This window comes from Leuresthes tenuis, unplaced genomic scaffold (assembly GCF_036924035.1).
Source record: "Leuresthes tenuis unplaced genomic scaffold, fLeuTen1.0.hap1 SCAF_7, whole genome shotgun sequence".
NCBI classification, from domain to species: Eukaryota; Metazoa; Chordata; class Actinopteri; order Atheriniformes; family Atherinopsidae; genus Leuresthes; species Leuresthes tenuis.
Genome location: NW_027325361.1, coordinates 7700998 through 7726834, shown reverse-complemented (window position 1 = coordinate 7726834; position 25837 = coordinate 7700998). Strand labels below are relative to the sequence as shown.

The 25837-nt window shown below is 39.5% G+C and overlaps 1 protein-coding gene across 4 annotated transcripts in view; it reads right to left on the bottom strand.

Annotated features, from left to right (window-relative positions):
* The window catches only part of lrp8 (low density lipoprotein receptor-related protein 8, apolipoprotein e receptor), a 147670-nt gene extending 122821 nt beyond the window's left edge, over nt 1-24849 (bottom strand). For all 4 annotated transcript variants that reach the window (XM_072389076.1, XM_072389078.1, XM_072389077.1 and 1 more), the window contains exons 1-2: nt 24637-24849; nt 23726-23851 (exon numbers count right to left, since the gene is read on the bottom strand). In XM_072389076.1, the coding sequence (XP_072245177.1) occupies nt 23726-23851; nt 24637-24703 (193 nt within the window). In that variant the 5' untranslated portion in view covers nt 24704-24849. The remainder of the gene's footprint in view (nt 1-23725; nt 23852-24636) is intronic.
* Nucleotides 24850-25837: the final 988 nt, after the last annotated feature.

Here is a 25837-nt window from a genome sequence, read left to right as displayed (position 1 = left end):
CTGCCATGCCAGATTTCAACATTAAGATATTAAGATAAAAAGCATCTTTTACTTTTTTCAAAGTTCTCCTTGTCTGTGCTGTTTTGTCAATCCCATTTTACCCATCTACCACAGTTTTTTTGAGAACAAGCCAAAAGTGAATATTCTACATATATCTGACACAGGTACAGTACATATGTTGTGCAGTTTGGTTCCCAAGTGTGCAATGTAAGCAGTTAATCGCAGGGATTCAACAAAAGTCGGCATTTCTCACCACTGTTTGATTTTTAAGAGAATACAGAATAGATTAATGAGACTAAATAAGGTTATTTTCCAAATATAAAGACAAATATGGCAGTAACTTAATCAGATGATCTGAGTATCATATTTTTATGAAGACTTTTCAATATTTCTCCTTCACCAAAGACATTTAGAGTATTAGAGGCCAGTGAGGAGGAATGAGCTGGATGGCTTACATCTTCATTTTAATACAAAAAGATCCATCTCTCTCTGTCACACATAAAATGTAAAGGCAGTGGTTTTCTCTGAGTCAACATGAGCTGGAGTGCCGATAGACACCTCTGTGGGTATCAGCACCTGTGTGTAATGGTGTGTGTCTGTCTGATTACTTCAGCTGACATTTTACCAGCTGGTGTCTATTTTCCTATGCCAGAAGAAGAAATCCTCACTTAATCAGATCACAGCTGAGTTGAAAAAGGAAAGAGGAACTTGAGAAAATCTAGTTTAGTTTAATGGGAAACGGGTTCTTCCATACTTAACATATACACACACCCACACACAAAACACATTCAAGGGCAAATTAAAATAGCCAACACATTGGATTTTGATAGCTTACTTTATAATGAAGAAAACATTTGGTAGAGCTGTAAGCCTTTTCAGTGAACTATTGTGATAAGATGCTGCAAAAGGTCACAACACTTATGCTGATTTCCCCTTAAATGAGATAAGCTTTTGCATGAATATGGAGTTATTAGGTAATTGAATTTGAATTTGGGGTGGATCCCCAGGCCCAAACTCCTCCATCAATTCATCAACGATACAAATAATTGGATTTTGAAGAGGCAAGGAACAAATAGGAGCAAAACATAGAGGGTCTGGGTGTTTAGTCATGCAGGAGAGGTAGAGGAGCTCACACTCTGACCTTGACTGATCACCTCCTCTGAGCACAGGTTGTTTCTGCAGGAGTCAGCACAACAAATCACACAGGTGCCACATGTTCAACAAGACTTTTAAAAGGGAAATTTGCATTAACTTCCTATCTGTGAAAACCATTTAATCTCTATTTTCTTAAGTTATTTTAAGTTTGCTCAGCAAAGTCTGCTTCTTGACTTTTTGAAGAGGGTTGTTTCAGTAAAGTCTGCACTAAAACGAAAACCCACAAATGTGCAGAAACTCCTCCACTATTTACCAAAAAGCAAACTGAGAGAGGTAGTAGAGTGTACAATGACAAGGATTTGTAAAGCTAAAAACTCTATGCTGCAGAATGCTGCACATGAGAACCCCATAGAAACCCTTCACCACACTGCCTGTTCAACAAGCTGAAGCATGTTAAAAAGCATTTCACAAGCTCCCATCAAGCACCAGAATGCGACACCATGTGAATGAAGCTGAAATGTTTGTTGTGTCGTTTAAGAGATCAGAAAAGTTAGTTCAGAGGACATCTGATCCTTCACAGTATATTAAACAATTAATGGGTTTCGTGTACTGTGAAAATGTCAATATTTGCTTTGACATTGAACAAAACACTCGAGATCCTTTAATCATCCAGGAATTAACAAACAAATATGCAAAAGCGTCACAAACTAGAAATCCAAACAATATGGTTGCAAGAGACAGAAGAATAGATTAAAGTCTGAATCTGTCACAGATTGACAGAATGTGTTCTGTTAGAGAGAGATGAACACACACGATATATGTTTTATCTAATATCCTTAGTAATAATCCACATTTAAGCATTGATGCAAGACTGTTAGAATCACCTAAATACCGCTACGAGCACCTAAAGGATAAATGAAGATGCACAACTTTTTCTTCTTTCATTTGAGCATCTCATAAAGTTTGCTGGCAGGGAATGAGTCGAATTCCAATGGGCTTTAGCTCTTGTTGTATTAGCATGGAGAGAAGGCCGCCCTTCATTAGGGGCTTTGAGGTTTGTCTGGACTGATAAGGGCCCAGTCGGGAAGGAGACGAGCGAAATATCGATCCAACACAATGGGCACTGTGTGACACGCTGAAGCCCCAACTCAGATTAAGACTTAATGAAAACCAAATCAGATGAGGAAGAGGGACAGAGGGAGATGGAGAGACAGAGAGATGAGACAAGTAGGATAAGTAGCAGCCTGAAAGACAGACTAAGTTAGATGGAAAAAGTAGAATCTTAAGAGTAAGCATGTGCCTGCATGAAGAGAATAAAGGTTATAAACTGTCAATGAAAAGCAAGAAAGTCTTTTGGAAGGAAAAGTTTCGAGTCAAAAATGATAAATTGAGTGAAAATCTATAAAATGTTATTAGGTTTCTTACAGGTGGCGCACTGAAAAAATTGATGCCAACCTTGTGTCAGTACCCTACAGAAATAGTTTGACATTTCAGTAAATATGACGTTTCAATTTCTGGGCAAAAGTTAGAAGATAAATACCACCTTCATGTCTGTACATTTACGATGAAAAACTAGGAAAGAAGTGATTAGGCTTTTGCATGCTACAAAAATTGATTACAAATACAGTATCTTTCATTTTCAGATAGTACAGTTCATATATGATGCACCGCGTTTTGCTTTCTGTTTTGGTTTCAGTCAGCACTGAATTTTTTTTGGTATCAGACTCAGTCCCACCTGTATCCATTTCCTGGGAATCATGACATTTAACAACACAATATTGAACAAGGAGAGGTACATGAGGCTTTAGAGACCACAAGAGGAGCTGATTGGGTTCTCCTCTTGTTAATGAGGTTAAAACCACACGGTGAAGGATGAGTGTTTTCTCATCAGCAGTATAATTCAAATTTAAGCCTGTTTAGATGAAGGTCACAGGGCTTTTTATAACAGGCTACATGGTCTACTGGCTTTAAAGTGTGTTTGTTGATAGGGGTTACAGCAGCTGAGTGTGCGTTCTGTGTGTGAGCTTGACAGGGACCAGGGGATGCTTGGACTCTTGATATCCTGGACTCTTTCTTGTCACAAAGATCAATGTTACTAGTGCGCATCGTTACAGCCTACTGCGTTACATCCTCATACAGCACACACAACATTTCATGTTAGGGTGGGCTATGATGCCAAAGGTCAGAAGGGTCAAAGATAATCTTTCCATTTTGCCAAATCACAAAGCCAAGCAGGAGTGCATCCCTCTGATTTTTACAGACAAATAAAAATGTGTTCACGTTTACTTCCCATATTTTTAAGTAAAAAAAAAAAAAAGGCATTTACTTGTAATACCATTTACAGCATACATATCTCTAATGAGCTACGACTCTACTTGTTCTCGATTCAGACAAAGCTGGAGCTTCAGCTCCATGTTATACCCTTGCATTGCTTCACTGCGCACACACTCACACGGAGGATAATCAGCCATTCCCCCCTCCTTAGCGTGACACATTGTGTATGTGCATGCTGCTCTGTGTGTTTAAATGGCACCACCTCTCCATGTGACAGATGGGCTCCCACAGTAGCAGATCACATGGGGGTGGCCCATAGTCATTTTTGGATGCAATAACCTTCACTCCTCCCAAACATTCTTGGGATGGATAGGGGGTTGGGGGAGTGTTTTCCGTTGAGTGGGGCAGACTTGAGATTTTTGCATTGGCAGCATCTGTGTGCATTGGACGACCAAACTGATTCAGCTTCAGACCAAAAGCCTGTGCCGAGAATAGACTTTTAATAATATGTAAATTGCTTTGGTAAATATGGCTCCTTATGCAGCTACCAGACCAATAAAGTACAGAATTAACAATTTATGTAAATCATAAACGGAATAGTAATTTATGATGGAAAGGAAGAACAAACAGATGGGAGCCACAGAAGCTAAGGACAGGGCAAACAGAAACCCTTGGATGTGCCATTTTGTGTTAGCGCTTATGCTTCTAGGCAATTGTCTTTGTCAGATTTGGGGAAAGTCAGTCAAATTTTGCTATGCTGTGGCTGGTCGACTCAAACTCTGTTTGACACGTTCAAATTCTTCTTGCAGCTGTCAGCTTAATATGATATGATATTTTTTATCCATATCTGTACTACAGGTGATGTGATGCTTTAGGTGCTGAAAATATTTAAAATCATTATCATCAGACCGACAAAGAGACTGAAGCAGCAGTGATGCATTATGTGTGCTTACTAAACACTGTGGCTGTTAGTGTGTTTGACAAGTGATTAAACCCTGGAGATAAGCTATTTAAAATGCTGATGAAAGTGAAAGCTGAACACCGTCTTATTCATGAAGATGTTTAATATCATCATAGTTGACATGCAACGACCATGTCTTTGATCATGTAGCACTAATATGCATACATGACATGTACAAAAGCAAATAGATAGATAAGAATAATCACTTTAACTGCTATCCAGATGGATATACCTACAATAAAAATGTATAGCTCAAAACAAAACAAAAAAAGCTATATGCAGTCCAGATAAAGAAGTTCTGATTTTAATAACAATATTCATCCCAGGCCATAGGCAAGGATGCCAACACCTGACAAGATGATATTGCTCAGCTGATTTATTTGGTTTTCTTCAACAGAAATCAGGTGCATATTTCATGAGATCCTGCTGTAGTGCATGCAGGCATCAGCAATATTTGACAAATAATAACTTTAATGTGGAGTTCTTTGCTCTGTCACACAAAAGTTCCCATTAAAAGGTCTGTTGTAGTGCCTAGAAAACATACTCTCAAACCCTGAAGGACATTAAAAGAAAATTCCTGCAATTTTCTACTGAAGATCCATTTTTTAACCACAGTTTGGGTAAAAACCTTTGACTTAGATGTGACAGCTGTCACACAGACAAGTCTCTGTCATCATAAATGTTACAATATGATAAAAGTTGCTCCTGGGGATTCAATATGTTTTACTCAACTGATTGCTCAACAAAACGGTGGTTTCTCTCCATGCCTTGTGCTATTAATGCACAAGTCATATATAACTTGGGTGTTCTACCAAATTAAAAGGTTTTAGACCCTGTTGTATATCCAAGGAATAGTGAACCTCATTTCCCGAACATGATGGACAATCAGCTGGTGCTTTCGTTGGCTGTCGCTTCTGGCTGACAGCTCACTCAACAACTCTTCCGCCATCAACGGCTTCAAATATACCTAACATGCAAGATAATTGGCCGCAGTCTGGGACGTGTTCACTAGCCTCACAAATCACATCTGAAGTATTCACACATAGTGCTTGGTGACAGCTGATCAAACACAGATTTGCCTAAGATCTGGGTCATTTGTCTGCAGTCTCCCAACATTTTTAGGCAAAGTAAAAAACCTTAAAGTCTTGTAGTGTGAATGGTCTTAAAAGAGCTTGTTTTGCTATTGTAAAGCTAAAATTGTTATGTGACAGGGGTTGTAAGGGTAAATGGAGACCCTACAGGCCTCAGGATACCCTGCACTGAATCCCCGGGGAGAGGTGCACACCACCGGAGATGGACCTGGTAGGAAGATCCTGGGCATGATATATCCTGGATCCCGACATCAAGTAGGCTTCACTGTCTGATGTCCAATTTAAAAACTGAATACTATTGTTTTTTTTGTTTTTTATTGAGCATTTATCTAACAAGTCTACTGAGTCATGACAAAAAAAAATGCACTGTGTAGTGTTGGTTTGTCAGTCAAGGTAAACACAGAAGTTAGCTGCATGGCAGTTTTGCTTACTATACTGCATCTGTCCTGGGCATCTGGCCAGCTGACCTAAACACAAGCCCAGTCATATCATATTTATCCAGGCACGCTGGTTTATTTATAGGCAAAATTGATGCAGTTACTTGTAGTCACTTGCAGTTTATTTCCCTGCATTTCGCTTACAACATTTACGCACAGTGCTGAACCAACTTCTCAGATTTTTTAGATTTCTTTTTGCCCTGCACTCGCTTTAGAACAAACTCCACTCTAGCTCAAGATATTCCTGTTTGTGTACTGCATCACTTATTCTTTTTCAAGTAACACTTTCATCAGCACTCACGCATAATTCATACAATGTTCGTATAATAACCCCTGTACTATTCTTCTCTGCATTGTCTTTGTATCTCCATTACCAGCCACGATTCAACATTCCCTCCTTGCCTCCCTCATTCACCTATTCTCTCTCTGCTTGGCTCTTTCCTCCTGTCTCTCCCTCTTTCTGATGTTATGCCACTTTGCCAATGAGGAAGAGCAGGAGGAGAAAAGAGAAATGAATCTGGGTCACAGGAGGCCATGCATCTCAAGTCTCTTCTCTGCCACAATAAAAAGGAAATTGATCTGTGGCTTGCCCGCTCTCCAGCTCCCTTAGCAGAGGCTAGATGAACACACACACAAGCACACACAGCTGAGTCAGTCCATGGAAACAGCGTTCATCCGCCTCTTGGATCCATCATCTGTTTTCCAAAGCAGCAGGTGCACTCACACTAGGAGCACAGCAATCACACACATACACTCTTCCCTCCTCACCACCACTTCCATCAAGTGTGCACAAGTTTATGTGTAATTCTGTTTCCCATTTCAAAACCTTCTCTCGTACCTTTTCTGCTTCTTCAATCTGCATATGTAGTACAAAAAAAGCAAAAATCAAATACAACTAAAAAGATGGATCATTGTGTAATAACCCAAATCATTATGATCTGTTGGTAAATAAACAAAAGAAAACAATCAATAGAATTGGTCTTTTGTTTTTGTTGTTTTTAAATAAGGCAAATTCCCATTACATGCTCACAGAGTTACCGAGGAACTCATTGGTATGTCTTGTCATGTAAACAGTCCAAAGGTTTTAATTTACAGGGATACAAACTAGAGACAAGCTGAGACTCTACTTGTTTGAGAAGCTCAAACAATAAATTCAGAAAAGACCTAATAAATCTAGAAGCATTATTAAATACAGTTAAAAAGATCTTAGCATTCAAGAAACCCAAGTAAAATATTTTAAAAATCCACAGTGGCTTTGGGCATGACGGTGAGTGTGGATGAGAAGGCGGAGAAGATGGAGAGATCTTCTTTAGCCATGCAGCAAAGAAGAAAATCTAATATTTTTCTCATTACCGCAATTCCTTGGTTAGTTGGGCTGATTCTAAAGAAAGCAGATTATGTTCTTCGACCCCCTCCCCCCCCTAACATGTCCCGGTCAACTTTCGCTGGAGCGTACAACATTCATCGGAACGTGTTAGATTACTCCGGTGTTCCCTGTGAGCATACAATCTGCTTACAGCAGCCTGAGAGACTTCGGTTAATTTAGCTGTCAGAGGAAGGCTCCTGTTGTATTCACAATCGCCAAAAATACAGCAATCGCTCACAGAGGAAACTAATCACCATGAAATCTACGGAAATCATGGAAATTTGGCTCTAAACATTTCAAGAGAGATTCACAAAACCTGTTTCCACTCATGGTCTGCACCAAACTCATTGGTAATTATGAACACAGCTTTAATCATATCCTTGTTTTCTGAACTTTTAGAACACCGACATCGCTAGTCGAGGCTACGATTCATTAACCTGCAAACATAATAATACACAACACCTTGTTGTTCGAAGCCAACGCTTCCTGAACAGAAGGCTTTTTGTGTCTTTGTCTGGCTGCGTGTGTGCATCTCACCCTCCATCTTCAATGGTTCCTTTAATCAATTAGTACGGAGGTCTGGGGTTTGGGGGGCAAACAGGGACTGGTCAGGCTCTTCCATCACTGGCTCCGGGTTCACTGGCTTTACCATTCCTCAAAGCTAATGACCATCTCTGGGCACATATTGCACTGCATCCACTACACACTCCTGTACACACGAAAAGCCCGGAAACTCTTCATCATCAGGACACCTCGGAAGCATATGCAGGCACACACACAGAAAGACTCATTATCCGACACCAATCTATATAGTCTCTTCATCATGGTGACACTAACAGTAGGAAGCAGTGTCTCTCTCTTTAACACACACAATCATGCTTCATACCAGAGTCAAACACAGATAAAGATGCAGATGCTCACACAATATAGGCAAATACAGACCTCGTCTGTGACTTTTTCCACACAGCTTTACAGCATCTTCCATCGCAGCTTTTTTTGGAAAATGTCACATAACGCTAGAAATGTCATGACTCTATTAAGAGAGTAAGAGCTGCGGCATTAAAACAACGGAAGGCTTTTATCGTGGTTGATAACCTAATGATTATAACACAGTAGATGATACAAGGGGATTATATTATACGTAGTAATTAGATTAATAAGCTGCTCAAAGCAGTCACAATCTAGTAAAAGTTTATATAATGCATTTATTGTTTTAAACTGCATATAATAGTTTGTTCTCTTCATTTTACCTGGTGAAGACATAATAATTTGCAACCCCTGATAAATCTGATGTCTTCTTCACCAGTTTCTGCATATTGAACACCAAATATCTACGGTGTAAAGGTGGTGATGGCACACAGTTAGTCAGTGATTATTGGGGAAAGTGACTGAGATTCTCAAAAATGTTGTTTAAAAGAGTCAAACATCAGAAACATTGAGCACAATGAGGCACAGCTTCTGTGCAGCTTCTCCAGGCCAATCAATCAATGGTTGTTTTTCTGTCACTGCACAAATGTTAGACTGATTCTAGGTAGCTTAGTTTAAATGTTGGAGCAGCTGAAAGCAAGAAATACAACTGGCACAGATGTTCTTGTGCAATGGTCCACCCAAACTGAACTGTGGGTATGAAGAATTGTTACAAACCCTAAGGCAAAGACAGAAACACACATGCACAGATCTTTGGATGTGCAGATTTAGTCAAAAGCTTTACATGCATATTTTTCCCTATCCCTCCCTTACCTCAAAAGGAAAGCTTAAATAACAATGTTTGCACACATGAACAGCTTTGCCCCTTTAGCACAACTAAAACCTGGTACTTTGCGCCCTCCCGTGTCAGTTCATCTACAAAAAAGCACAATGGTCTATTTCACCTGGCCTGAAAAGCATTTAAGAATTAAAAAAGAGAATGCCAACATACATACAGCAATGTGTATACTACAAGAGCGCAAGAAAACAAAGCAGGTTAATACAAGCATTTTGCCCCGAGATACTGACCTACCGTGAAAGCATGGAAGAGATCTCTGCCATGTACAGAAGGAGTGTTACAAAGATACAATACAAATGTATAACAAAACAGAACACTGACTCACAAATTAAAGAATAAAAGCCATGGCTAAATAAAACACGCACAAAGAGGCCTTCAAGTGTGGACTTCTGCTCCAAAAAAAGTGTAATGATCTTTTTTGCTTCTTAAAAACATTCAAACACATTGTTCTAAACCAAAGCTCCGTCATCCTTTTGTCAAGTTTGGTGGCAATTAAAAGAAACAAGAGAGCAAGCACATGATTAAAGATTTATCTGTTAAGGTCCCTCCAGCCCCTTATCTTTAACCCCCACTCCAGCACTCACATACACAACCATGCAAACACCACACACACTGAAATACACATCCATCGACACCCTCTAGTAGTGTGACCATCTGGGGATCCGGGAAGGAAAGCATTGATCTCATTAAAAAACTCTGACTTTACAGATTGCTGGTGACTACCACCCACCCCCCCTTTCCATCCACCCACTCACCCACACACACACACGCACACACACACACACACTTTCACGTTTGTGTAATCTACTAAGTGAGGTATAAATGTGTCATTCATTGAAATCAGTGAGCTGGGGGTTACTAACTTCCAACACAGACCCTCTCGAGAATTGGTGTTAATGTGATAAATTAAGGTCAGCATCACAGAGTTTAACTTTAATGCGCGCGCACATACGCACCCACACACACACACACACACACACACACACACACACGCACGCACACAGATCATGGTATTTAGCATCACTGCCTTTTGCATTTGCAACATTTTTTCCATTTACCTCTGTTAGACACAGTATTAAACTGTCATCCCCGTTTCCCCGTAGAGAACACAATAGATTACAAGAAATTTCCTACTGACCTAAGGTCAGCTTTGGTAAAATAAAAAAATCTAGGCTAATAAATGAGCCAAGTTTAAGCTATTTTTTTCTTAAAAGAAAATGTTACAAAGCTGCACGACATGTCTCGAAATATTGAACATTTGGATTCTGAACTGACTGCCCGACAGCTCTGAATTCCACACTTAATTTTTCACATTTTAATCAATCTCCTAAGCAATAAGAAAAGAAAAACCTTCTCAAAGAGTTCAAGAGAAAATAGCCTTTTAAGTTTGAGGTACAGAAAAAAGTCTTCCCTCAGGATTTTGTAGCAGATACAAGGTGCGAGTACTTGATTAGAACTGGATCAATATGTCTCAAGAGCACTCAGATGAAAACATTGGGGGGGTTCTTTGAACTGTCAGGAAAACACACACTTACACAAGAGCACATGCACAAATACACACATGTATTCACCCTCTCAATATTTCTTTAGATTACAAAAACTGTCCTGAAAGGTTAAAGCATAATTTCCAAGAATCTGATAGAAATAATTATACATAAATGAGGTCTGGGCTTATTGTCAGGATGATAGTGTGGTATTATATTCCTGACTTGCTGAAGAGGCAAGAAATGAATGGAATTAATCAGCGAAAGTGTGAGGGGTCTTAATTACAGAAGGCAACCTGAGACTGTCTCTTGTTCTGTCAGCCTATCAGTGGCAGAGCTAAAAGTAAAATGGGAAGAAATGACTAATTATTCAGCACTGACAGTGAAATTGGAACTCCAGCAGAGTTAAGTTGAAAAACGGTGACGGTGCTGAAGAGAGAGTAAAAGTCATTCGGGCAAAAGGATTTCCAAGGACATAAGTTTTGCACAGCAGATTAGCCAGCGCCATTCAATGTGAATTCTGAAGGTTTTTCAGGATCTCTCCTTCAGAATTCAGACATCAGAATCCAGCTCTTCTGTTGACTCTTGTTATACTTGTTCAGCCTAACAAATTTACACACACCTCCCAACTGGCCTGTGAACTGGATAAAACACAACCGACTCTCTGGAAAAGAGATGTGTGCATCTCGCCTTCCATCACCTCCTTATTTCACAGGGAGGTGGATCAATACCCTTACTTTAAGAGAAACTCCACTGTCATGGACCCCAAAATAGCCCTTCACATAATTTCTGGAGAGACACAGGTTCTGTACAACTGCAAAAATGGCTTTGTTTTAAGCTCTTTTTTTTTACATTTTAAATACAACAACATTTTAAATACAACAACAAAAAAAGTTCCTAGTGTCTAACATTGTGGAACATACACGTCTAATTCAAAGGCTGATACTGTCAGGACTTAATTAAACTGTCTTATCATTCCTGAAAACATCACCACAAAAAAAAAAAAAAAAAACTGTGGCAAAGCAGCCTTTTCTGCCCATAAACACAAAGAGACAGAAGAAAAAAATGCAGCACAGTAACAACATGATGGGACAATTATACTTAACTACCGCCTTCTGTCACAACTGGGTCACTGGGTCTTCTCTGTGAAAAGTGGAATGAGTGCTTTTGTGCGTGTTGTAAAAGAAAGGGTCTGGTTTGCACATGTGTCAGTATTCCATAAAGCATTTCCAGCGGCAATGATTTTGAGTTTACAGTCTGGACACACATCATTTTGCAAGAGGCTATGAGGAGGTTTTAGAATGATAAACGCAGTGTTCATTGTATCGAGCCTACAGTTTAGCTTCTTGTGAATCTTAAATGGTTAAATATTTATCAGACAGAACAGCCTCCACCACTGGGAAGGAAAACCCTTCAAATCACTACTGAAAAAAGCACTAAACCACCATGTACACTGCAAAAAGACAAAAATAACCCATTTTCTCCTCTCCACTTTTGATTTGACTTCTGCTGTATGTGATGTATGATCTGAGGTTGCTTGAGTTAATATATGACCTTAAAGGATATAAAAACCAACACAGAAACGTGGCTCCCTGGTCTGTTACTTTTGAAGGATTCAGTGCTGTCACAGAATTTTGTGTTGGTGCATCTGTGCGCGGTCAGCAGTGAAAAGTGGAACTCCGCAGAGAACAAGGTATAAAAAGTTGCAGATAGTCCACAGCAGCGAGGGAGTCACTGCCAAAGTAGCATTCTTGACTGAACAGATTAAACCTGACTAGAATAGTCTGGTCATATCGTCTGACACAAATTTCTCTTTACAAATCTTGTAATTTTTAATTTCAAAGTTTCTACAAAAGAAAAACTGCGTATACTCGCACCATTTGCAACTAAGTGCAGGGTGTGTTCAATCCACATGATGATTATCCTGTCATTGTGCGTGTCCATTATAGGTCACAGTCTACAAGGGTGCTACAGCAGCAACAGAAAATTTACGCATGCAAATGCATGTGTCAAAGGTGACACAGATTTATATCGCACACGAAAAACTAATGGAGCTTGGTGACAAATATTCTAAAAAAAAATTTTTTTTTTAAAATTTAAATCTTGGGATGGGAATTGGACCCAGCCAGATAATGCAGATGCTGCATGCAAGGTCACAGAACTCTTCATTATGCTCACACAAAACTGGTCAATGCATTCATTATTTAATTAAAAAAATTTTTTAAAGTGTCCTACTTTGTGTGTGTGTATGTGAGAGAAAGAGGAAGAAAAAGGGCCTCTCACACTCCATTGAGAAGGTGTCACCCTGCTTCCAAACATTCAAGCGCTGCACCCAATGATGCATAATAAGGTGTGGGGGTGGAGAGTGGGAGAAAGCTGTCACTAGTTAAACTCACAATGAACAAATGAAAGACAGGGGGATGTGATCTAAAACATTAATAGCACTTTAAAAAAAAAAAAAAAAAAAAAAAACTTGACTGGTCCATGTTCATCTTTACCAACAGAATCAAATCTGCCTCTCTACATTTGGCTCATCTGAGAAACATCTTTCAGCTGTGAGCTTAAATCTTTGCAGAGCAGACGAAATAGCTCCAGTGAAACTTGCATCTCAATGCATCCTGAGAGACTTCTCATTTCAATCAAGTAACTACAGCTCGTCAGCTTAATATTTTGGTTTACTTCAAATGCACTACAAATCCCCTCATCACAAACCCAAGAGCAAGGCCTTTTTTCCTTCGCTCTCAAAAACTAATCAGAAAAGAAAGTGTTTATTTTTCTCCCACAAATCAGCAGAGAGAAGTGGTACTTGTCATTGATTTTTTTCACCCATCATTTCCTCACCCTTTAATCTCCCCTCAGCTCCTTAATTTTGACAGCATCAGTGCATTGTGATTATGTATCTGGCTGCAGGTTAAAGAATTACATTAATATGTGCATATCTCTGAAACATAGCCTCTGTGTGTGTGTTCATTAATGTGTCACACCGGTTCTGTTTCTCTCTCTTTTTTTCTGATAAGGAGCATTACTGAGCAGTAGCTGTATCATCAAAGAGTGTCTCACCTCATCCCAACATCCTGCAATGAATGACAAGCAAAATCCCCTGAAGGTAAAAGACCTGTTCCCAGGCTTAGGAGCTGGCAAGGCATGTGTACGGAGGAGATATGTTGTGTGTGTAATCTACATTAACGGCTTCATTCAAAAACAAGATGGAGTGAAGTCGACAAACTAAGAAAAGAGACAGAAAAAACAGCAGCTGTTTACATAAGGGGCAGGGGGGTAACTGCTGGTTTAACCAAGCTGTTCAGTAAAACATCAATCTGTCAGTCAGATGTGCGTCACTTTTATTTGAAAGTTAGTGCTGGCGTCCAAAACAAGGACAGACTGAGGAAAGTGCATATGTAATAACTGCCATAAATGCAAGACATGACACTAAATTGAGTGGCATATCATATACGTCAGGTCAAAGTTTTATTTCTAAAAAAATGTAAATGACAGCAATAACCACTGTACTGTAATAGTCCAACAAGTGTTCGATAATTGTGTAAAACTTGCCAGAGGTGGATGGAAGCAGATCAAACGGAGAGGAGAGGCTGCAGCAGCACCCAACAAATCAGAACATGGTCTCATATGCGGTCATTGCACTTAAATGCCCATAGTAGTTACAAATCAGAAGCTACCAGTGACAGAGATTAGCAGATATTTACCATTTCAGATGACTGTCATTGTTAATTATATCATGAGGCAAATGAATGAGGTTTGCAGAAACAGAAGCTTTGCAAGATGCATTGTCAGCGTGGAACAATGTGGAACAATGTTTTGTTCCCCTTTTTTTGTCTACCTCTAAGTAAGAGTATGACAGCTTGAGGTTTAGAATTTCAGTCAGTGTAATCAGTACTTTATTTCTGTCTTATTGGCACATACATTGCTAGCTGTTGATTCTGAACTTTACTTGAGAGAGAAATATGAGAAAGAAAAAAAGAAAAAATCCCCGTCTCATCTTCTCATCTTCCAGAGCTCAAAATAACATCTTTAAATTGCTTTTTATTTTTTCCCGTGAGGCCAAGCTGAAAAGCCTGAGATATTCAATTTTCAATAATAATTTTCACAAACGTGACGTCAACAATTTAACTTTTTATGCCTTTCTCGGCAATATTCAAATAATTAATTAATTGTAACAAATACTGATGACAATTTGTTTGGCACCATCAGCTACATACATAAATAGAAAGATGTGTGTGGGGATGTGTGTGTATATTCCACTACACCTAAAACATATCTAAAGTAAATAAACCAACAAAACTTGCTGCAACTGCAACATATCTGGGTTTGTTTTTTTCTTTTTATCATCCAACAGATATGTCTGACAAAACTCATTTATAAGCTTCCTCCATTAAAAGACAAATTGTTACAAGTGAAAAACGTGATGGAATAACATCATCAACTCAAATCATGCTTGAATCACTTTTTCATTTATTTGAGGAAAACATTTCTCACTGTGTAAAATGAACGACTGCCTTTAGACAAATGGAGTGTGCTACATTGCAGCCCTTTTTTATAAACTCCAGCTGTTCAGTCTGCAGTATCATTAGAGATACATTTCCAGGCTTTATCAGTTGATGTTTTCGTGATACAGACATATAAGGGAAGATCCAATTCTGACATTTACCTTCGCTACCTTTTCTCTTTCTGGCACCTTTAAAAGCCTTCTTCCATTTGTTTTCTGTCCGCAGGTGTTGGGCCAGAAAATCTTGTTTCACAGACGCAGAAACAGCTGTTGCCATCACGCGCAAACACACGGGCACACGCACTAAATTTGCTACACTAACAATTTCACCAAACTCATTTCCTGTTTTGCCACCACAGTGGGTGGAAAATTTCCTGTAATTTGACACAAGACGATAAAAAAAAAAAAAAAATGGCAGGATGTCATAAATCCCACAAAACAAACTAGCAGTTTGTCCTGCAGTCATAGAAACAGATCAAAAGAAGAAATGAGGAGGGAGAAGTATGCAGCAGAGATAAATCAAGAGACAAAAGTGTAAAGAAAGTAAATTAGAATAAGGAATGGATAGACTGTGGAATAAGAATTATCAGTTAGACTGAACTCCACTTTTAAAGTTAAAACTTCTCATGAAAACTTTTTCCTCACTGCGCTCAAGGGCCCTATCTTAGTTTCAGCCCAGCAGATTGGTAATAACAGCCATGTTTTATTCATCAGTATTCTTTCTTGTCATTTCATATGCTGCTCTCTGACTACATGTAAAAGGCAACAGAGCACAAGGTGAAAAACAGGATTACAGCAAATGTAAATAATGAAACTGGAAACCACTGAAGATATTCGGCTAATCTGAGGTGGGGATTAATGCCATGATACCCTGTCAGACTCGGCTGGATTGGGGAGGGGATTTAATAACTGAACACAGCAACCCAGCCAACAAAGAGCTAAATATGCACACATAAACACGGTGGAGGAATACGACTGAGTGTTATCGGAGTTTGACTTTGAACAATAAGTGACTTTGCAGCAGAGTAAGCAAACAAAACCAGGTAATCTGTCAAAAACTGACAAGCTAATTCTGACAGAAAAGACACGAGGGAGTGCAGGTATTGTATACAGAGAGAAATAATGAAAAACAGAAGCGAAAAATAATGAAAATCAAACTCCTGAAATAAAGTAACTTCTCATATCAGTACCTCTCACCCCCATCTGTTAGTAAACAAAGTTTCCTGCTGCTTATCATTGATCCATGATTGATTCACTGCTTTCTTCTCCATTCAGTGTTCTGTATCATCTCTGTTTCACCTTGAATAATTTCAGCCATTACTTTTCTGTCATTCATCAAGCAGAGGCAGTTATGTTCAAGGTCAGTCTCATTGTTCCTCAGGGAAATTGGAGGCCAATAATGCGGCTTTATAAAATACCTTTACTCCCTGCCACACCAACAGTGTTTTACTGTGTGGGATGTAAAGCTGGAGTGTGGACGATACAGTTTCTCCATTATTCATCAATTCATATACAAATCAAAATTGGACTTTTTGGGTAAATTCAAAATGTCCAGATAACCTTGCATGCATGTTTTTGAATGGTGGAAAGAAGATGCAGTACCTGGAAAGACAATCAGACAATCACTTTTCATTATTCTTCCATGTGTCCGTGGAAATTTATTGCATACTACTGTCCATTCAAAGTTGTTTTTTCAAACACTTATAAATACATAAAGTCTTCGAGATAGAGATGAGTAAAGCAAAAATGGGAAGATGGCAACGAAGGGGCGAAGAGAGGCGTTGGCCAACAAATGAGCAAGAGAGACAAACAGATGGTGACAGAGAAAGAAACAGAGTCAGAGCAAATGCCTGAGGCCACAACTGACCTAAGCTGAAATTACCCTGCTGCTGTTTTGCTCCGCTGAGCCCAACACCTATTCAGCACACCAGGTATTGTTAGTGTGTAGAGCATGGCGCGCTATCCGACATCCCGGCACGTTTTGAGACTCTTATCTGTCAGGGCAGCAAGGATCACGTCTCCTTGTTTATATATTACGATTCGATTCAAAGTGGTGCATTTTTTATTTTTATTTTTTTTAAAGAGACAATTGGTCTGTAGGCAGTCTGACTCTTAAGCAAAGAGGAACAAGAGAGATAAGCAATAAAATCATCTATAAAAAAATTTATATCATGTATTGAGGTTGTTTTAATTCATTGGTTGCATGTAAAGCACTAAACAACAATGTTAATTGAAGACTTTAGTTTCAGATATTTTCTCTCGAAGAATGTGTTTGAAAACAGAGAAACAGAATGATACCTTGAAATTTGCAACCTCGGTTAGCGGTATTTTTTTTGCCACTGTTAATATAATTTAAAAAAAAAAAGAAAAAAAAAAGACATCTCATCGAAGGAAACATCATCTGACCTTTTAAACCAATCAAGTAAAATTTAGACTAGCTGACCTTGTCCTGAAGTTTTATCCATCCATTTTCTATACCAGCTTAATCCAATTTAGGGTCACATGGGGCTGGAGCCTATCCCAGCTGTCATTGGGCAAGAGGCAGGGTACACCCTAGGGACAATTTAGAGTCACCGATTAACCTAACGTGCATGTTTTTGGACGGTGGGAGGAGGCTGAAGAGAATGCACGCATACACAGGGGAAAACAAGCAAACTCCACACAGGAAGGCCCCAGCTGGGAATTGAACCTGGAAGTCTCTTGCTTTGAGGCGACGGTGCTAACCACCACACCACCGTGACGCTCAAATCATCATCTCATTTGACAAACCATCAAATTACACGTATGTTCTTTCACATGTTTATTTGTTGGATTCCGTCTTCCCATTAGGTAGATATCCCTCAGCCCTTCACTAAAGTGTCAACACTGTTAAATGTGGCATTGTTCAGGTTCGGCATGTAGCTTCATGACTGCCAGAATTACTCATTACCCAACTTTCATCTGCCGCTGACATCCAATATCCTCACAGGTTCGTCTTATCTTTGCTTCCTTTGACATATCTTTGTCATATCGTTTGTAAAGGAAACTGTCAGCATGGGTCAATGAAGACAGCGATCAGAAACATAAAACATTGTTTGCTTTTATGTTCTCAACCCTTGCCAATCCCCAAACAAAAAGAAAACATTTATTACAGTTTACATTTGTAAAACGAGAGTAAAGTTTAAAAGAAAAAACAGTTACTGGCAAATTCATCACCAATCATGTCCTGCATGAGTCATAGGGTTTTTTAACATGCTCTCTCTCCACAATTCTCCAGATGAAACTGACATACTTGCATGCACAGACAGATAGCACACTCAAAGAGAGTCCCACATTGGGTTTTTTCTACTCCACTTTGGAGATAAGAGTACTGCAGCTGTATACTCATCATACATATCCATGCACACACACTCACAGCAATAATGTCCTTGGCAAATACAGAAGACCAGATGATGAAATGGTGTGTCACTAAGACCCCATATCTGTCTGACAATGGAAAATGTGTTTGCATGCAGAAGTTCAGGCCATAATGACACAAATGGGTTTCAAGTATCAACCGTCTTGATTCTGTTTCAATTTGAAAGCGGTGAGGTTTAAAGTTGCCAAATTGAATTCATGGTCCGTTGCTGAAAATAGTTCAAATTTTTCAAGCAGTAGTTCAGGCACCAGCCAATCGCATCACTTACGTGATTGAATCTGATCTTACATGCACAGTTGAGTTGAGGTATGATTAGAGTTCCACCTGGTCCCAGTATACATACACACAGCAAAGAACAAAGGTACAAAGTTTGTGTGAAGCTGTGGACCATGTGAAAAATCACATTCTGCTGCTTCTAATTTTCTCTGTGGAAAATTATCACACATGAAAGTAGAACCGAATTCATTACACAAACATTGCCTTTCAGTTAGTTGGCACTACCTTGGTTTGTTATTCCGGCTTTGATTTCATAGACTAACAAGCTTACATTATTTCTTTATTTTTTAAGTCTGGATTTTGTCTGAAAAGAAACTTTTTCTTTCCTTTTTTTCTGCATGTAAGCATGCTGATTAAGAATGCGTGTGTTTGCTGGAGTATGACAAAGCAAAAGTAAAAATATGCCTGCTGGAAGAAATACTGGAAGAAAAAAGTTTGATCAGTGTTAATCTCTTGTGCATTTGAAATGCAGCAACAGTGTGCTGGTGTGAAATCTGTGGCTACTTCTCCCTTTGACTTCATATTCCATTAAACATCTGATCCTAGCTGTAAGAGAGAGTGGTGTGTGTGCATGTAATTGTGTACATCTATGTCAGTAGGTGACCAAAATGTGTGTTTGTGAATCTATCAGAACAATGCCTTTCATGCCTGGAGCGCTTCTCTGCAGTTTCTTATTACACCATGTGTGTGTGTGTGTGTGTGTGTGTGAGAGAGAGAGAGATAGACAGGCTGATCTCACACACACCCATGGCAGCAGCGTGAAATGTGTTGTGATGTCTACTCTATGGGAAGCTGGTTTCAGACTGCAAAGGAGACGCTCTCCTTCTCAGACCTTCTCAGACTCATTGTCCTGCTCTGACACACATACGCACAAACACACACATACACAAATTTCACGAATAATTTTCTTCCCACCCTCTTGTATTCCGTTTCTATTCACCTTCTTGTAACCCCTTCAGAAAACAAAAGGTTTTCCTGTCCATTTTTTAGCGTGGCATAAATCATTATCTAATGTTTGAGAATTATGTAAACTCAACCATAAACTTAAGATGTGAGAAGCAAATTGTGGCCATGACTACTTAACATACGACTTCAACAATCTACAGGTAATCAAAACAGACATTGGTAAAGTTTTTAAAGCCACATCTTTGTGAATAAGACTCACTGATCATCTGAACCAGAATCCTCTACAGCAACGTGAATGTGGGATAAAAATTGAAAGCTAACACAAGGTTCAGACATGTGGGGATTTCACTCTGGCACATTGGATTAGGCATGTTTAAATCCATTAAAATCCGCTGGAAAAACGATAAGGCCTTTTTATTCTTTTTGTGGATTCCATAACACAAAATAGGTCATATATGGCCTTGCAGTATGTATGCATACGCATGTGAATACATGTTTTGTTCAGGACAAAAGACAGGACGCACACACATAAAAACCAGCCACCACCACCACTTCACTGTCTCCCAGGGCAACAAGAGCGGAATCAACTAAGAGGCACGTTGAGAGTATAGTAGAGAAGAGGGGAGGAGAGAAGCAGGAGGAGGAAGAAGAGAATCAAAGAACAGAGAGACAGGAACAAAAAGACAAGACAAATCCCAATCTACCAACACTTATTCTAATAAAACTGCTGGAAGGAGGATAAAATAGAGGTAATCTCTACGGCATGTGTATACATATAAATGCACTGGTATTAAGAAATGGTGATATCACTGTTGACTGACTGAGCCTGTATGAAAGAAAAATGCCTGGTATGTTAACAAACACAGAGTTAGCTAAAAGGGCTGTCACTTTTTATATCAAATTGAAACAACATTGGTAACATTTCAATTGCACAACATATGGACCAAACGAGGAACTAATATTATGCTGTTTGTTGCAAGAATGGAGGATAAAAGTGAGGTGGTATTTACACTGCTGATGGCAACGTAGTTCCCAATGATAATTCCTCTTTGCCGTCATTGTAAAATGCAGTGAAAATAAGCTGAGGTGAGCAGGCTCCTCGCCAATACTGATACTGAGAAAACCTGTATGATCCAAGCAGTTCATTGGCTAATACTGTAAATAAAAAAATAAAAAAGAGCTACTCTTGCTCCCCTTTGATGGGTGTCTTTTTTTAAACATTTTTTCATGCCCTTTTAAAATCTGATTGACAGACAAATTCCCAAAACAGACAGTGATGTAAGAATTGTGGGGTCATGAAGCTGAGGACTGTTTGAAAACAACATGCACAGAGCAGACTTTGCCTCAAATTTCTTTTGAAAAATTCATTTTTATTTCTTACAAGTTGAGGCTTTGGATTGCTTAAATGAGTGGAATTTGACAACAACAAAGAGTTAAAAAAAGACAAATAACAATGTATGACATTTGCCTTTAACCAAGTAAATGTTTTTGCCTGTGGTTGTATCAGCTAGTCCCACAGGAATACAAATCCCAGTTTTATATGAAGGCTCCATACCTGACGACAAGCTAAACTCACATTTCAAGTATTACCAGACCAGCGTGCTTTGCAACCATGCATAACCCAGTGTTTTAAATAAATATTTGACAAAAGAGACACTCATAAATACTATGCGTGGCAAACAGAACTATATTAAGTTACAGTGAAGAAGCAATCTCCATTGCTATGGTTATAACGTAATTGTCTGTGTGCTGGTGTGTCCCTCTCTTTGGCCTCATCACTATGAACCACTTACTGCACTATATTTTCCAATGCTGTGAAGCTGCTTATACAGTCTCACAAATTCCCTCTTTCACTGCTTGCCAATCTTTATAAATTTTCTTCTTCTTTTAGTTCTTTATTCCATTCCCTAATTATTACATTATGTTTTCTCAAATGAAGCTTCTTTGCATTTATGTTACACAAGATATGGACATCATTTTATTTTTGGCTTGACACTGTGTACCTAAACCCTTTACATTTAAATGAAAGTTAACAAAGACTACCTTACTCTTAAATTACAGTCACAATAGGGTTGTTGGGTGAAAAAAAAAAAAGCATTATATAACGATAGCCTAATATCATTACGGACGTTGATCGCAATCGGTCAATCAGCAACTAGAACGTCAACTAATAGCAGTGGTCGATATTCATCTGATATGTTGCGTGTTGTGACTTGTCGTGTGTCTGAAGCTGGCTGTGTTGCGCCAACTTTGCCAAAAAAAATTCACTATTGGCTAACCTTTTACCAAGTCCATTCCTTCACGATTTCTTCTCTGCTCCAAACCATCCTGATCCCCTCAGTCAAATCTGTCACATCTTTTCTCTGCCTCCCGCTCTTCCTCAACCACCTCCCCCTGTCTGCAGAGCTTTCGCTGGTGATATTTGGTTTTTGGGAGGGAGCACAGTGGCAGTGCTGGCATCAGTTTAAAGGGCTGGCATGAGGCCAGGCACTAGGAGTCAGTCCAGCAACCAGAGTCATGCTGTTGAATTTACCTCCAACCAACCTGTCAGCTGAGGCTCTTTACGGGCGTTAGACGAGTGGGCATAATATTTTTGGCATTGGCATTGCCAGGATGCTAATGAAAGATTTCAAATTCAGGGAGGAAAGCCCCTTAATAAGAGCTACTATGCTGAGGAAATGAGACAACTTTTTAGAAAGAATCACCTTCAACATAGACTAAGGGCTGAAGCTATCAAAGAATAGACTTTAAAGAGGGTAGGAAGGGAGAGTGGTAGGAAGGGATGGAAGGGGAGAAGGCATAGCAAGAGAAAGAGGGTAGATAAAAGTACTGTAGACACAAAGCAGGAAAAAAGATTGAGAGGAAAGCATACCCATATTTGAAGCTGCCAGGATATGTAGCATAGACAGTGAGGAGAGAGGAAGGACGCAGAACATGTTTCTACTACAGACAAAGTGGCTCAGCACCAAGAGCAGTCAATGACCTTGTGACTCAAGTCGCATTTTTACATTCCCTTCAAGCAACATGTACGCCAAGCAAGGTAAACTACACCTGCTCAAGTGGAGGCGAGCTCATTAAAATCTAATTCCATTTCTCAGCAAGTATTGCCCACTTAAAATCCAATAATCCCAACAAATCTCTGGTGTCAGTGAAGCATATTCATAATTGACGTGATATTCTTGCAGAAAACTCCGCATGGCAAGCATGTAAGATGAAAGAACCATGTGCTTAGCGTTATGGTCCCCAAGATAAGTGATGAATCAATTAGCTGCTAATACAGTTATTCACACAATTACTACCATGACAAATTTATGATTATCCAGCTAGTTGTCCCTGTAATTCCATGACATAATTCAGACACAATTCAACCAAAGCCATGTGCTGCTGATATGTTTTATACTTTGGTGACACAATATTTCATTGTATGATTGCATATCTAATTCAGTATTTTAAGGTCCAGATACAAACAACCTATCCTCGGAAGAAGAGGCTCCAAAAGAGAACAAAAAGCAGTATCAGTGATGGGTCATATCTATGAAATTGCATTAGACCAGCCAGTGTTACTCAGGATTTAGCAGTGTGACACATAACCTTGCAATTTGATCACTCCCTTTCAGATATGACATGATCAAAATCAGTCAAAGCATTTTGGGACAGCATAGCAGCTGTTTCGCTGAGAGCAGGATTATTTCTGCACAGTCACAGGAAGATAATATAAATAATTATATAAAACGGCTCCGTATTAGTTGGGACTTGAGCTCTGCTGGTGTCAGAGGTTTGTTCTGAAAGTGAAATTAAACAAATTCCAACGACCATGTGACTTTGATCCAGAATCAGCAGTTTCTTTGCTGACGTCTGTGGACTAACAACTGAAAGGGAGATTTTAAAGAGGCCCAAAGCAGAAACGATTAGGAGCTTATTCCCAGTCTGATGTCATTCATTAAAAAGTTGCAGTTTGAATATAATCCGGTATATGTGGCATATAATCCCATCTCAGTCAAACGGAAGTTCAAATATGCCAACTTAAAGACCCTTAGTGTGCAAATGTTTATCAGTGTGCGTCCTTGATTACAACATCTGTTTGTGACTTGCATTCAGCATCTGAACGGCAAGTGCAGGCATGCATCATTCTGTTCAATAGCCACTGTAACAGACTCAAGACCACTTACGACAATTCTCCTCGTCACTGCTGTCTGAGCAATCGTCATCATCGTCGCACCTCCAAAGACTCGGGATGCAGCGGCCGTTCCTGCACTGAAACTGCCCGGTCTCACACCCCGACTCAGTATGAGTTCCTGTATTGTCAAAGGACAACAAACTGTCAGGGACTTCTCTTGTTAAATTAGTGATCAGAATGTGAACATAAAATGATTGTGCGTATGAGATTAACAGACATACCACCACAAAGTCCACTAACTAACTTTATTAGGAGATGAAACTGTAGCCATAACTTCAGGAAGTTAACTGATAAGCTATGCCCACAGTAAAATATTTCCTTGTCTGTTTCGGTCTTATGATCCATAAGGGACTCTGCTCCTGTGATCACCTGTTCATTCAAGCAGTGTGCAATTTCAATTGCAAGTGTGCAAGCAGTGTGCAATTGATGTGTAACATGCCAATGACTGGCTTCCCTGTTTTATGCTGCCTTTAGTGCCACATAGACCGTTTACCACCAGAGTCCTGCTAGCACTTATACACAGCATCTGTTTAAGGCAGACTTATTGAACAGCAATCTAGCTACAGCTGCGAAAACGTTAAAAGCAGAACATTACAGCCAGCACTTCATGATCACATCACCGCATGCAGCCTTTTTTCTCAGTTCCGTTACAACATCAGCTCCGGCATGCTTTCTCTTTCTTCCGCGTATTGTCACCTGTGATAACATGAAAGAGCATGGACTAAAGTGGCGATCGGGCTTCGAACCTTTGCAATATGGGTCTTTCTAAAGCACAGTGGCACCGCACTGATGAAGACGTGGACCCACAACCGCAGACAAGTCGTCTGTTACAAGAAAGCGATCCCCTGAGCAATCCCCGTGCAACGATGTACATTCTTCCTACCTCCGAGACAAGTGCCTTACCTCTAGCGTCGTGGAGCTCCATGAGTAACAGATGTAACAGCACAAGCTTTCCGACCTCGGTCCACATCGTTAGATCCTGGGGAGTCTGCGGTTGTGTTCATGCAAGTCAGAAACCACTGAAGGATCTCCAGCCTCTCACCCGCTCTACGATCCTCTCTCCGCCTCTGCCGGGCAGCGTGTGAGTGGGATCAGCCTGGCTCGCTGCCTTCTCTCGCTCTGCCTGGGCTGCTATTTCAATCAGTGACGCTTAAGGGCGGGATGGTTTCTGATGGTGACTGCAGCTTCAATAGCAGGTATTAAAAAAAAGAAAAAAAAGAAGGGGTCATTGTTAACCATACAACAGCTGGCCACGCTTCCAGTTATACAGACAACCTTAGGATCACTTCTGCACAGTTTCAACTGATTCAGAAATTAAACTTTGCTCAGAGAATAGTTTGCATTCTGGGAAATTTTTGAGACTTTCCACCAAGAGTTGGATAAAGTGAAAGATGCCCGATTCATGATAGCTTAGAATCTAGCTTTACCACAGGAAGAAAGAGCATGAGTGTACTGAAAATTAACATTAGACGTCTGAAGAAAGCTGTTACATGATCACAATCGTATAATCCCAATTTTCAAAAACAATTAAAGGCAAAACACAACTACTTGTTTTACAGGGTTTTTCAGTCTTCGCTAGTTGAACAGTGAACAGGAGAAACCCATTATCTCGACAAAATATGCCTGGTTATGTCAGAATAACAACATTAATTTATCCTTTATCAAAAAAAATTCGCCCAGATACTTACCTATTTCACCCCCTTTTCACAAAAAACAAGCAAGCATCATTATCTCAAGCTATCCTAGATAATTAACTTGTGATCTTGAGATAAACATATTAAAAAAATTAAATAAAACAATTTGAAAAAAAAAGCCTCTCTTCGCTCTCTTAGCTCTTACTTGAGTTATCTTGTCATTCACGTTGTGTCAGTATGTATCAGTTCTTCCAGCTGCTTCACATTGGCTTGTAAATTGCGTGTCATTCACACTTTGTTTTGTACACTCTTGAATCTGTCTTCATTCTGCTTCCAGTTGGAAATTTCATATGATCAAATATTTGTGTATTCAAATATGCAATCATGGTATCAAACTAAGTTTCAACTTTGACTCTTTTTATATTGCTGCCACACTGGCACTCTGTTTAGCTGTTTTAAAACTGGTTATG